The sequence below is a fragment of the Nelumbo nucifera genome, chromosome 3 (assembly GCF_055504915.1).
Source record: "Nelumbo nucifera cultivar China Antique chromosome 3, China Antique-T2T, whole genome shotgun sequence".
Taxonomy (NCBI): Eukaryota; Viridiplantae; Streptophyta; class Magnoliopsida; order Proteales; family Nelumbonaceae; genus Nelumbo; species Nelumbo nucifera.
Window position 1 is genome coordinate 45,518,898 of NC_142651.1, and position 12,679 is coordinate 45,531,576.

The 12,679-nt window shown below is 39.1% G+C and overlaps 1 protein-coding gene across 5 annotated transcripts in view; it reads right to left on the reverse strand.

The window, feature by feature from the left end:
- Positions 1-12,679, reverse strand: part of LOC104611433 (secretory carrier-associated membrane protein 4-like) — a 31,548-nt gene that overhangs the window by 12,573 nt on the left and 6,296 nt on the right. For all 5 annotated transcript variants that reach the window (XM_010278465.3, XM_088900651.1, XM_088900652.1 and 2 more), the window contains 2 exons: positions 12,600-12,633; positions 12,365-12,487 (listed from right to left, as the gene is read on the reverse strand). In XM_010278465.3, coding sequence (XP_010276767.1) covers positions 12,365-12,487; positions 12,600-12,633 — 157 coding nt within the window. The remainder of the gene's footprint in view (positions 1-12,364; positions 12,488-12,599; positions 12,634-12,679) is intronic.

A 12,679-nucleotide genomic window follows, 5' to 3' on the forward strand; every position in this document is an offset into this window, starting at 1 on the left:
ACTTTCTTATCTCCCCAACTGAGGCTTGAGCCCCCATGAATAGAAGTTAGAGTTACAACTGACCCCAGAACATAGATTCCCTTGCCACCTCTTGCTTAGCTAACCCATCAGCAAATGAATTAGCTTATCTCTTCACCCAACTGGTCTTAACTTTCATGTCTTTAACCAGCCATCTAAACTTTCTCCTTTCATTGTTGTAATTCCATAACCCAGTATTGTCTTTATTCAGCCACCCTTTGGTATTTGCACTGCAGGTCTTAGAGACCTTGAGAGTGATAAGGTTATGGGTTTCATTCATCAATTATGACACTCTCCGATACCCATACTTGCATGTACAGGTGTCAGTTACAAGATCAGATACTGCATGGATACTTCTAGGTGTATTCTATAGCATTAAAACTTTTGAATTATGTAAAAGTGGTATGTTTTAACAAGTTATGCTATAAAAAATTTGCTCATTTAGAAACTTAATTAAATATGGCAACACACAAGTCTTCAGAAATGACATTCACCTCCAAAAACTAGATATAAATTCATGATATAAGCATATTACACAAGATACTTGTACTGTTATACCCATAACCATATCCATGTCTAGGAATTAAGAAAATGGAGAGTAGAATCCCTGTTTCCTATATTTGTGCCCATGTCCATATCCATATCTGGATTCTGGACAGCATAACTTATTGATTCGCCTGATCCAGTTTTTCTTCTCCGTAATGGATCTGATTCTAGAGTTTTTGAGCTTTAGAGCCCTAGGTACCTTCTCTTGCTCCTAGCTTTTCAAAAATCTTAATGCATTCCAACACACACACCTTTTTCTCTGGTAAGATATTTTGCGGTGGTTGGCATGTACTTTCTTAAATTAACAGAAAAATGGGAAATTTTGAGGAAAAAATGGGAAATTTTCAAGGGTGTTTGGCATGATTGACCTCCTAAAACAGAATCCTTCATTCCTGCTCTACTCAACAATATAATCAATTTATACAATCCAAGAAACTGAAACAACTCACCACTAACACAAGCAACATCCAATTAACCCCTAACCACAAGCTACTAATCCACCAACCTTCAGTTAAATAATGTTCCACCCCTCCTAGAAAATTTTTATCAGTAAGCATGTATTCTATTTAATTCAGATTAGAAACAATTTATACAACTTGGTGATGGGACTGATGATCCCATTTAATCACTCTTTCTATCCCTTGGAAACAGCCCAAAATAATTGCTGTCTCAATGCCCCTTGTTTTACTAGACAATCAGCTAGTCCATTTGCACTTCTTAGGACCCATTGAAATTCAGCCTCAACCTCCTTCGCAATCTTCTCCACTTCCCTAATCACATGTTGGGGTATGGCTGTTGTTTGCTGCCCAGGAAATGACTAGTTTTGAGTCCCCTTCCACTTCAACATGTCTGTATCCCATCTGTTTGGCTAGCTTCAAACCTTGTAGTAATGCCAAAAGTTCAGCCTTTAGTGAGTTTCCAGTGTCAACCGGTCCTAAGAACATACCCAGTATCCTCCTTTCAGAATTTCTGATTACTCCTCCTATACCTGATAGTCCCGCATTTCCAAAGGAGCTCCCATCAAAATTCAGTTTCACTTTATTGCCTTCTGGTGGTTTCCACTCCAGCCTTACTTTCTCTCTCACTCTCGATGACTGTGCTACTTCAGACCAGATTCTTAGAATGTCTGTGACTGAGAAGACTTAAAAGCTGTCCAAGGATTTTACCCAGTGAGCTACCTTCACCTTGATGCTATCAATCACTTCCTCTATTGTTCTGCTTTTTTCCAAGAAAATCCTATTATTCATTTTTTCCCACACTACCCAAGTACCCAACATATTGCTGCCTTTGTTGCTTTCCACATTACCATCCCCTCTTTTCTTTCGTTGTCTTAAGAATTCATAGTTGAAAAGTCCTGCCACATCTTGAGAGGGAGCCCATCTGCAGCAAAGAATGTACAAAAGAATTTCCAAATTCGAAACACAAAAGAACAACATGTCATTAAATGAGATAGGGTCTCACCACTTTCCTTGTACAAAGAACACACAGGAGGAGAAAGGCAAATGTATGGCCTTCTTCTCTACACCATATCACAAGTGTTTACCTTGCCAAGGAAAATTTACAACAGAAGGCCTGAATTTTCGGAGAAATAGGCTTGCACCAGATTTCTTTGACAAAAAAATCCCCAACTAGGGGGTTGGGGGATGCAAGTACTTTGAAAAAAGAAGTGCAAGAAAAGAGACCATCTGAAGAGCCTACCCAAATTCTAGAGTCTTCTAGCAACGGGTCCAAGTGGATTTGCCCTAAAAGGTCCAGCAAACAAATTAAAGACTCACACTCATTTTCCCTTAGTTCCCTTCTAAAGCCCAAGTTCTGGTTCACACCATTTAGACACAGCGTTCCCAAATTAGATATAGCTTCCCCCTTAAATTGGTCTTTAAGTGGGGTTCCCCTACACAAAGATCTTCCCAGAACAAAATTTTATTACCTTGTCCCACATCGAACCGAATGGAATTGAGGAAAGTAGGGTAAATTTCATGAATTGCCTTCCAGGGAGAATTTCAAGAACCATGAGGGGAAACTTTTGCATCCCAGCCATTTCCATCCACCCCATGAATGCTCTCAATCACTCTGTGCCATAGTCTGTAACTCTCAAAGGGAAAGCTCCAAAGCCACTTACCTAGTAGAGTTGTGTTCCTTATCAGGATGTTCCCATTTCCCAATTCCTAAACCCCCTTGTTCCTTAGGTTTGCTAACATGCTCCCACTTGATCAAATGGTCCTTCCTTTCCTCTCCTAGATCCCAAAGGAAATCTCTCATGTATTTCTCCAATCAAGGTTATTCTTCCACCCAACGAGATATAATTCCTCTTCCACATAGTGTTTTAAAAGCACAAGGGCCAATTTGCGCCTAGGGCGCAAGGTGTAAGGCCAGGCATGCACCATTTTAAGAAAGGCACAAAATTACAAAAAAAAAAGCTAAAAAAATAAAAAAGTCAGAAAATTCAAAAAAAAAATGCAAAAAATACTAAACATATTGTTAATAAAAAATATCAACTTAAATTTTAAAATAAATGATTTAAAAAACCTATTATCTAAAATTAAAATACATAAACATAACATGTAAAGTGTATTCAAATGAAAATTTAAAAATAAAAGCAAACATATAAAGCATTTTCAAGCATGTAAAACCCATAATCTCTTTTTTTTCCTTAATTGCATTGCTTCAAGTAGTTAATGTGATGTAAAACATATTGCATTCTTGATTCTATGAGTCGCCATTGTACCACGCCCCTCAAGGCAAGCCCGAACAAGTCTATGTTAGGGTCTGAAATTCTTATTTCTCACATAAAAAATAATGATTTTATAACTTTCATTGCCTTTTAAGAAGATAATTTATTGCAATGAATGAATGAACAACATTAGAAAATAGGGGTTTCTCGGAGCTTCGGACTTGTTCGAGCTTGCCTTGAGGGGCATAGTCGGGGATCAAGGGGCGGAGCCCCAGCCCAGCTATTAGAATAAAAAAAAAAGCGCACACCTTTTGAAAGGGGTACGCCTAGGACCTGGGCGAGGCGCATACCCCAAAATGCGCCTCGCCTGTGCGTTGTGCCATTTAAATCACTGCTTCCACATGGCTAACTTCCTATCAAACCTTTATAAGACTGGTTTTCAAAATCCAACTGACCTAGGGTTTCCTCCTAAAGGTAGACCTAGGTAACTAATTGGCCAGCTTCTAATCACCCAAGATCTTAGAAAATCTTATTAGTTCTCCTTCCTCCAAATTGACCCCTATAATACCACTTTTGGTCCAATTTATCCTTAGCCCTGTCACTCCCACAAAACTATTCTACAACAACACCTCCAGATTTTCCACCACTACCTCATCATTTCTTTCATAGAAAAAGATGGTGTCATCTACAAATTGGAGATGGATAACAACTGCTTAATTTCTACCTACCCTCCATCCTCTAATAAGGGCTTGACCATTAGCTTTTGCCACCATTCTGATTAGAACTTCTGCCACTAGGGTAAACAGGAATGGGGATAGGGGATGTCCTTGCCTAATTCCTCTCTTAGCCAAGAAGAAATCCTTTGCACCCTTTAATCCAAGATCTCCATCTAACTCCAAAGCCCAATATTTCTAATGTTTTTAGGAGGACTTCCCAATTAACCAAGTCATAGGCTTTTTCTAGATCTACTTTACAAACCAGCCCCTTTTCTCTACCCTTTCTTCTTTCAATGACGCATTCATTGGCCACTAAGATTTGATCCACAATCTGTCTTCCTTCTACAAAAACACCTTGGAATGGAGAAATGATCGAGGGTAACACCTTTTTTAGTCTTCCTGATAAGACCTTTGAACAAATTTTGTAAACACTCCCCTTTGGAAAAGAATTCATTAAAGACTTCCAAGATGTCTGATTTTACCATATCCCAACACTCTTGATAGAAGGTCATGGAGAAGCCATCCAGCCTAGGGACTTAGGACCTATCCATTGAAAAAATTGCTTCCTTGATTTCTTGCATGGAAAATCTCCTTTCTAGAGAGAGTGATTGCTCTTCTGATAGAACATCCCCTTCCAACTTTGGCAAGTTTGACATCACTCCACGTGGACTTGAGAAAATTTCCTTAAAATGATTTACAAAAATCCTTGTAATCTCCTAACTCTCTCTTACCACTTGACCCTCTTCTTCTACACTAAGGAATAAATTCTTCTTTCTCCTTCCATTTGCAAGAGAGTGAAAAAACTTAGTGTTTCCATCCCCCTCTAATAGCCACTAACACCTTGGTTTCTATTTCCAGCAAATTTCCTCCTTTCATAAAATCTCTTCTAGTTTTTGCTTTTGATTCCATCTTTCCTCTCTTTCTTCTTTTGAAATAATTCTGAGAGCCTCTTTCCTATCTAGCTCCCTATCCTCCCCACCAAATTATATTTTATTTCTTCTAACCTTCCAAAATGGGCTTTATTCCAATCTTTTATTTTTTCTTTTAGCCTCTTCAATTTCCTAGCAAATCCTATTAATTTCAGCCTCCCCAGAGGTCTGAATCCCTCCCACCACTCCTTCAACCTAGTCCTAAATGTGGGGTCTTCAAACCACATATTCTCAAATCTGAACGAAGAAGGGCCTCCCCCTGGGATTTCTTTCTCAATACAAATAGGGCAGTGGTCTGAAGTAACTCTAGGTAGCCCTCTTGCTATTAAGGATCCCCACATTTCTTCCCAATCAAGAGATATGAGGAATCTATCCAGTTTGGAGCAGATTGGGGGGTTAAAAATTTGACCAAGTATAGTCCACCTGAAGTAAGGGGGGTCTCACAATTCCAAGGAGTCAATTAGCCTATTGAATTTCCCCATGCTAGTAGTGAGGCCCTGGTTTGGGTTGATTGTTTCCCCCGAGTATTTGATGACATTAAAGTCACCCTCCACACACCATTGACCCTCCCACAAACGCCTAATAGCGCATAATTCCTCTTAGAAAGCCTCTCTGTCTCTGTAAGAATTAGGACCATACATATTTGTTAAGGCCCATTCTCTTCCATCTGATTTTCTTCTAATTTTTAGGGAGATTGAATACTGACCAATCAGTTCTTCCACACAATCCATTTCCTTATTCCTCCATATGGTCAAAATTTCCCCTAAAGCTCACCATGAAGGTGCATATGACCAGCTCAGACCCCTGGCTCCCCAAATGCTCCTTATCCACCTTCTGTTCAGCTCTGATAATTTGGTCTCTTGAATCATCATCAAGTCTAGTTTTTTGTTCCTGAACACATATCTGACTAGACTTCTCTTCTTGGCACTTCCTAGTCCTCTTACATTCCAACTTATTGTCTTCATACTTCATAGCAATAACTTGTGACACCCCTGGGCTAGTACTAATCAACAATCCCCTCTTCTTTTCTTCACACTCTTGCTCTCCTCCTTCTCATAATTTATTCCACTTAAGCCTCTCAATCTCACTTGTTTTCCTTTTCCTTTGCCTACTCTTCTTTCTTAGGTAAACTTTCTTTCCTTCTGCCTTTTTACCTGCCATCCTGACTCCTATCCCATCCTTCCTCACTTGACTTCCTTTACTCCTTTCAAGATCTCATTTTGGGCTGGAAATAAGTCCTTCGTCTGGGTAATGGGGTGCTTTAGGCTAACATCAGCACATTCCAAACCTAAGGTCGGGTCAGCTAGATTTTCCAAGATTAAGGATACAATTCTAGCCCTCTCTTCCTCTACCCTACCAACCAACAGGTTCTCGGACTCCAAGACTATGGCACTTCTGATTGAGAGTTCCTTAGCAGGTGGGGCTTTGGCTAGACCTGCATAGGCAGAAAGACATAAATTAGACCTCTTCAGAAGGAAGCAAAGGGACAAAAGGTGGAAAAGGAGATGAGAGTGTAGGGATTCCCTGATTCAGCAAGTCCATTTCCTTCCTTTGATCCAAACCCACTCAGTGAGAGTCCTTGACAAGCAAAGTTGGGATAGCATCCGAATTCTGTTCCTCCTATGTATCTTTGTTTTCTTTAGTGCTAACACCTGGGTCCCTGTCCTGAATATCCTGAGCTTGTCTCTCCCTTAGAATTTCTCCTGGATCATTGTTGGCTACAACTAGGACTGCCTTTGAGAGTGAGGCAGTGCTTGCGACTGTTTCTTCTTTTGGGGCCGACACGGATTCGCTAGAGGGTTCTCCAAACAGGATCTGTGTTCCTATCAGCTCGTTGTTCCACAAATTGTATGTTTTAGTGGATGGGGTGCTTCCAATGCTAGTTTCGTGTTTTGACTCAACACATCATCTTGCCTTAGGTCTTCCCAGTCATCTTCTACCTCAGAATCTTCATGCTCAGGCTTGTTAAACTTTGGGTTAGATTTGTTTAGGGTTGTAGCATTCATTTTTGCCACCAGATTCCATTTCTAGTTGTTATCCGCATGGGCGACTCCTATACTAGCGCTTCTGGGAGCTTTAGGAAGAGGTTTGAGAGGGTTTTTCAAAAACCACAACAACAAAGGAGGCTACAGGGGTCAATTTAGACAACGGTAGACCCCAACTACCATCTCCAACCCTTTGGGTTGGGCTGTTCACTTGCATTTTTAAGTGGTCACGTGACCCGGTTAAAATATAAGTTGGGGTTGGGTTGTTTGGTTCAATCGGTTTAACCCCCAAGTTGGTTTTTGGCACACTTTCAAAATTTTTATGCTTTATGTCGCCCCCTCCGGCTGCCACCTCAGTATAGGATCTTTTAGTAACCCCACAATCTGGAATGGATGGCCCAGATTATAGTCCCTCTTTAGAATTCTGACCAACCTCTTTCGAATCCATGGTCTGAACATTTACCTTTTCTTTGCACCAATGGTCAAACTTCTCCTTCACACTTCCCCCTTCCTTAATCCTTACCATGTCATCATCTTCTGCCTCCCGCAAGCTTCTACAAAGTCTCTCCTCCACCGACAACAACAGCCATACCACCTCATGCATTTCACCTATTTCTAGCTTCACTGTTCTCAGGATTGTTTCTATTCTAACTCCTCCCAGTTTCAACGTTATTGCACTGAGATTGGACAAATCCAAATCTCCCAGGACTCCTCCGCACAAAGCTGTGATTTTCTTGAAGTTGTTGGGTAACCAAAGATGAAATGGGAGCCCTAGCACTTTTAGGCGGAATATTTCTGTCAGATTTACACGATTTGCACTTGAACACCACTGACTAATCACCATTACTCCTTCAGACGTTTGGATGGGAAACACATGTATTTCTTCCACAAGGTTGTCTACTTCTAACAACGCCTTGTCTTCTTGAAACGGTTGAAGATAGAAGCACCCCTCCACTTTCAGCTTTCGTTTAATCTCCTCTACAACACAACCCCACCTAGGCACCTACTTACTCTTTTGTTTGCAAGTATCACATTTTTTATGCCAGTTCTGATAGGTTGGACCTTCACTTTCTAGAGCTTCCTTATTACCGTCTATAGCTGATTGATTTTCCGATGCTTGGTTGGGTTGGATATCTCTTGGTTTTCCTTCATTCCTCCATAAGAAGTTGTGCAACTCCCTTACAAACAGTACCCACCCCTTGCTCTGTTTTCCCATAGGGACACAAATCATCTGTTTTCTACCTTCACCAAACCATTCTGAGACTGTGACAAACCAGCCCTTTCTATTGAATCGTAGCTCTTCTACGAATACCTTTCCGTTTATCTTTATCGAGTTCTTCCAGGCCTATGACTTCCTCAAGACTAAAGCTACATCCAGGAATTCTTTCAGCCAAGCTGCTACCTCCTTTTGAAGATACACCATGGCTCTTTTTTTATCAGAATAGTTGTCAAGGCACCGCCTAGGCGACTAGGCGCCCTTGGTTGGGCACCTCGCCCAAACGCCTTGACTTTTAGCAACTAGGTGCCTGCCTAGGCGACAAAAATGACAAGGCAGGCACCTTTATAATATCATTTATATTGTTGTATCTTATTAATGTATGTGTTAAAATACATTTTATTATATATATATATATATATATATATATATATATATACACACACACACACACTTCTTTTTTTTTTTTTTGATCAATAACACTTTCATTAATTCATCACTAGAAAATTTACAAGTGGAAGACAAACACACTTATCTTCCAAGAGTCGCAAAGAACTTCAAGAAAGGAAAGAAGAAAATACAAAGATACAAGGACACTAACATTACAACTTAGCCCAAAACAAGGAATCCCTTTCTGCCCCTTGTTTTGCTAAACCGTCAGCTAGGGAATTAGCTGATCTCTTAATCCAACATGTCTTAACTTCCATCTCCCGCACCAGCCATTTGAATTTCCTCTTCTCATTGTTATACTTCCAAAGATCATTTTGTTCTTTGGTCAGCCACCCTATCACCACCTTTGAATCCCCTTCAATTATAAGTTTCTTGATGTTCAATTCCTTCGCTTTCCGGGCTCCTTCCATAACTGCACACTTCTTTTAATGTTTTACTATTGAAATTTGAAAGAACAAAGGATTTTGAGGAGAGAAAAAGAAAGAAAGAATAGAATTATAAAGAGGCTCTGTTTTTTTTCTATTCTCTCTCTCTAATTAAATAAAACAGAAACCCCATCCTTGTTTTTTCTATTTTACTTTCCATCTTGAATATTTATCATATAAAGTTGACCTTCTTTAGCTGCTAATTCATGTGACATTCTCTATTAAATCCTTATTATAGCAGTATTATTTTTGAAAATAAGTAAATTAATATATGTAAAAGATTTTTATCTTTTAGATGTGATGATTTGCCACATTTTTAGAGGAAATTTAATGTTCTTAATAAAGAGAATTGCTATTTTTTCAATTAATATACATGCTGAATGGTATATAAAACTAGGGAACTAGCCAAAAATTAGATTTTTATACTATAAACTTTTTATCGCCTAGACGCCCCAATGTCGCCTAACATCGTCTTAAAAACTATGCTGATCAGTAAACATGTATTTTATTTAAATTTCAGACTGTAAACAGTTTATACAACTTGGTGATGGGACTGATGATCCCTTTAATCACTCTATTCTATCCCTCATTACAATGCAGCCCAAAATAATTGTTGTCTCAATGCCCCCCTGTTTTGCTAAACAATCAGCTAGCCCATTTGCACTCCTTCAGAACGGTGCCAATCGGTCCTAAGAACATACTCAATATCCTCCTTTCAGAATTTTTGAATATTCCTACTCCTGAAAGGCCCGGATTTCCAAAGGAGCTCCCATCAAAATTCAGTTTCACTTTATTGCCTTCTGGTGGTTTCCGCTCCAGCCTTACTTTATCTCTTACTCTCAATGACTGTGCTACTTTAGACCAGGTTCTTACAATGAGTCAATGACTGTGATTGAGAAGACTTGAAAGCTATCCAAGGATTTTACCCAATGAGCTACTTTCACCTTGATGCTATCAATCACTTCCTCTACTGTTCTGTTTTTTTCCAAGAAAATCCTGTTATTCCTTTCTTCCCATACTACCCAACAAATTGTTGCCTTTGTTGCTTTCCACATTACCATCTCTCTTTTCTTTTGTTGTCAAATTCGAAGAATTTGAAGCACAAATTCCCAAATTCAAAGCACAAAAGAATAGGAATAGGATATCATTAAATGAGATAGGGTCTCACCACTTGCACAAAGAGCACACATGAGGAGAAAGGCAAATGTATGGCCTTCTTCTTTGTAGCATATCACAAGTGTTTACCTTACCAAGGAATATTTCCTAGCAAAAGGCTTGAATCTTCAAGGGAGTAAGCGTGCACCAAATTTCTTTCACAAAGAAATCCCCACCTAGGGGGTTGGGGGTACTCTGAAGAAAGAAGAGCAAGAAAAGAGACCGTGTGGAGAGCCTACCCAGATTCTAGAATCTTCCAGCGAAGGGTCCAAGTGGATTTGCCCTAGAAGGTCCAACAATAGGATTAAAGACTCACACTCATTTTCCCTTAGTCCCCTCCTAAAGCCCAAGTTCCAATTCACACCATTTGGACACAGTACTCCCAACATGGATATAGCTTCCCCCTTGAGATTTGATGCTGCAAAGAGATCAAGAAATTGGTCTTTAAGTGGGGTTTCCCCTACCCATAGATCTTCCCAAAACAGAATTTTATTCTCTAATCTTCAAGAACACCAGAAACTTTCACTTCTTCGAGTTTGTAAAGTTTTGCTTAAATCAATGCTTCCTTTCTCCACCTTCCCACTACTTCGAATTCGCCCTCCACCATGTTGAACCAGAATTCAAAACTATTCTCAATTTCTTAACAATAAATAGGCCATTGCCTTCTTCATAAGTTGTTCCTTATTGGTACAAGGTGAAGATCAGCACATGAACCATGAGACGGAAGATGGTCTGTGCTTCAAGGCAGCAAGTAAGGAAAGATTTTCTGGAGCTGTATTTTTGGAAGGAAAGTAATGAAAGTTAAGAGAGTTGAAAGAGTTTATCTCTCACCAGGATGTTCACTTGTATCTTCTTTAATTAATGAAAGTTTCTGGTTATTGATCAAAAAAAGAAAGTAGTAAGGATTTTGAAAGACAAACAAAAAGCAGGAAGAGGCATTACGTGGAAATAGGAAATAAATGTGCTAGACTGGATCTTGACCTCACCAGATTTTGCTAATATACAAAAAGATTCATTTGGATCTGATTTTTGGGTCACTTTGGAAAGGTCAGAAGGGTCTTTCTTTTCTGTTTCCTTAAACTTTAACATCCATGTTTTGTTTTGTTTTTTTTTTCTTGTCAGGATGTTACCTCATCATCCTCTTATTTCTGCTGTGTATCTTAAGCTTTTTGTTTTTTTATCAATAATAGAACCAATTCTATTAAAATAAGAAATTTAGTACAAAAAAGGGGGAGGGATAAACACTCTTAGCCCTCCCCATGAGAAAGATTACAGTACAGCCCAAAATAAATCATTCCTTCCCACCCCTTGTTTAGCAAGTGTACCGGCTGCAGAATTTGCTTCTCTTTTGACCAAATTCCTTAAGCTTTTTCTTTAATAAAATTCCATTTTATTTATTATCAACAAAAAAGGCTTGAAGATAAAGGTATATTACCTACTTACTCAAAGGGTTAAAGTTCTCTTCTTTTGTATTTTAAAACAATATGCATACATCCAAACTCCTATCAACAAATGTCCATATCCATATTGGCATGCTTGCTCCTTGTAGCCATGTCCCCCAAATCATAAGATATTACTTGGCTGCAACTTCCAAGGAGACTAAAAAAGGGCAACCCAGTCCACAAGGCTCCCGCCAATGTGGGATCAAGGGAGGAACAGATGTATAGAGCCTTACCCCCTTCACATACAGAGAAGCTGTTTCCAAGATTTGACCCTGGTCACCCAAGCTGCAAAGGAGCAACCCAACCATAGCGCCAAGGCCCACCCTCTTCCAAGGAAACTAAAATGGTTATTTAAAGATTCTTGCCTCAAGACTGTAGTTCTAGTAGAAAAAGAATTGGGGTCTCGTTGAGTCATTTGTTTACAATGCAATTTTATTATGGCACAACAGCATGGGACTGAAAATAAAATGTAAATTCTTCTTTAAATTTGTTATGACTTCTACTTTGCCTCATTTGTTTGTGGTGTAGACAAAGTAAGGTAAAGCCTGAAGCACATGTAACTAAATTTTGCATTCTTCTCATTTGTACTCATATGCATTTGGACTAGTACAAATGAAATTGCACTGCAAAAAAAAAAAGCCCAGGGAACAAGTGGGAATTGCAAGCATTAGAGCCTTAGAGGGCAAACCCACCCAAAACTAGGCAGGATTTCTTTGAAAAGTGTGGAGGGTAAATAATTTAAAGTAAAGATTAACAGAAATAATTAAACTTCCTCAACAAAGAGAAGACATAACAAAGATGCATTACATACCTAACCAACTTGCAAAAGCTAGATACTGCAACCTCTGGGCATGAATTGGAATTTCGTTTGCTATGTCATGATGAATAATAGGAAAAAATGGAGGCCAGTTTTTATCATCTGTGGGGATGCCAACTGCATTGACAAAATCAGAAAGCACACCTTAACTACTATAGAGAAAGATATAGGAGAGAAACTAAGCATGTCTCTATATAATATCACCTTAGGATGTAATTTTAAAGCTTACCTCTAGCAACAGCATCTTCTCTACGTTTTATGTCCTGCCATAGAGGAGCAAATGTTAAATATCATAATAATATTTAAAAT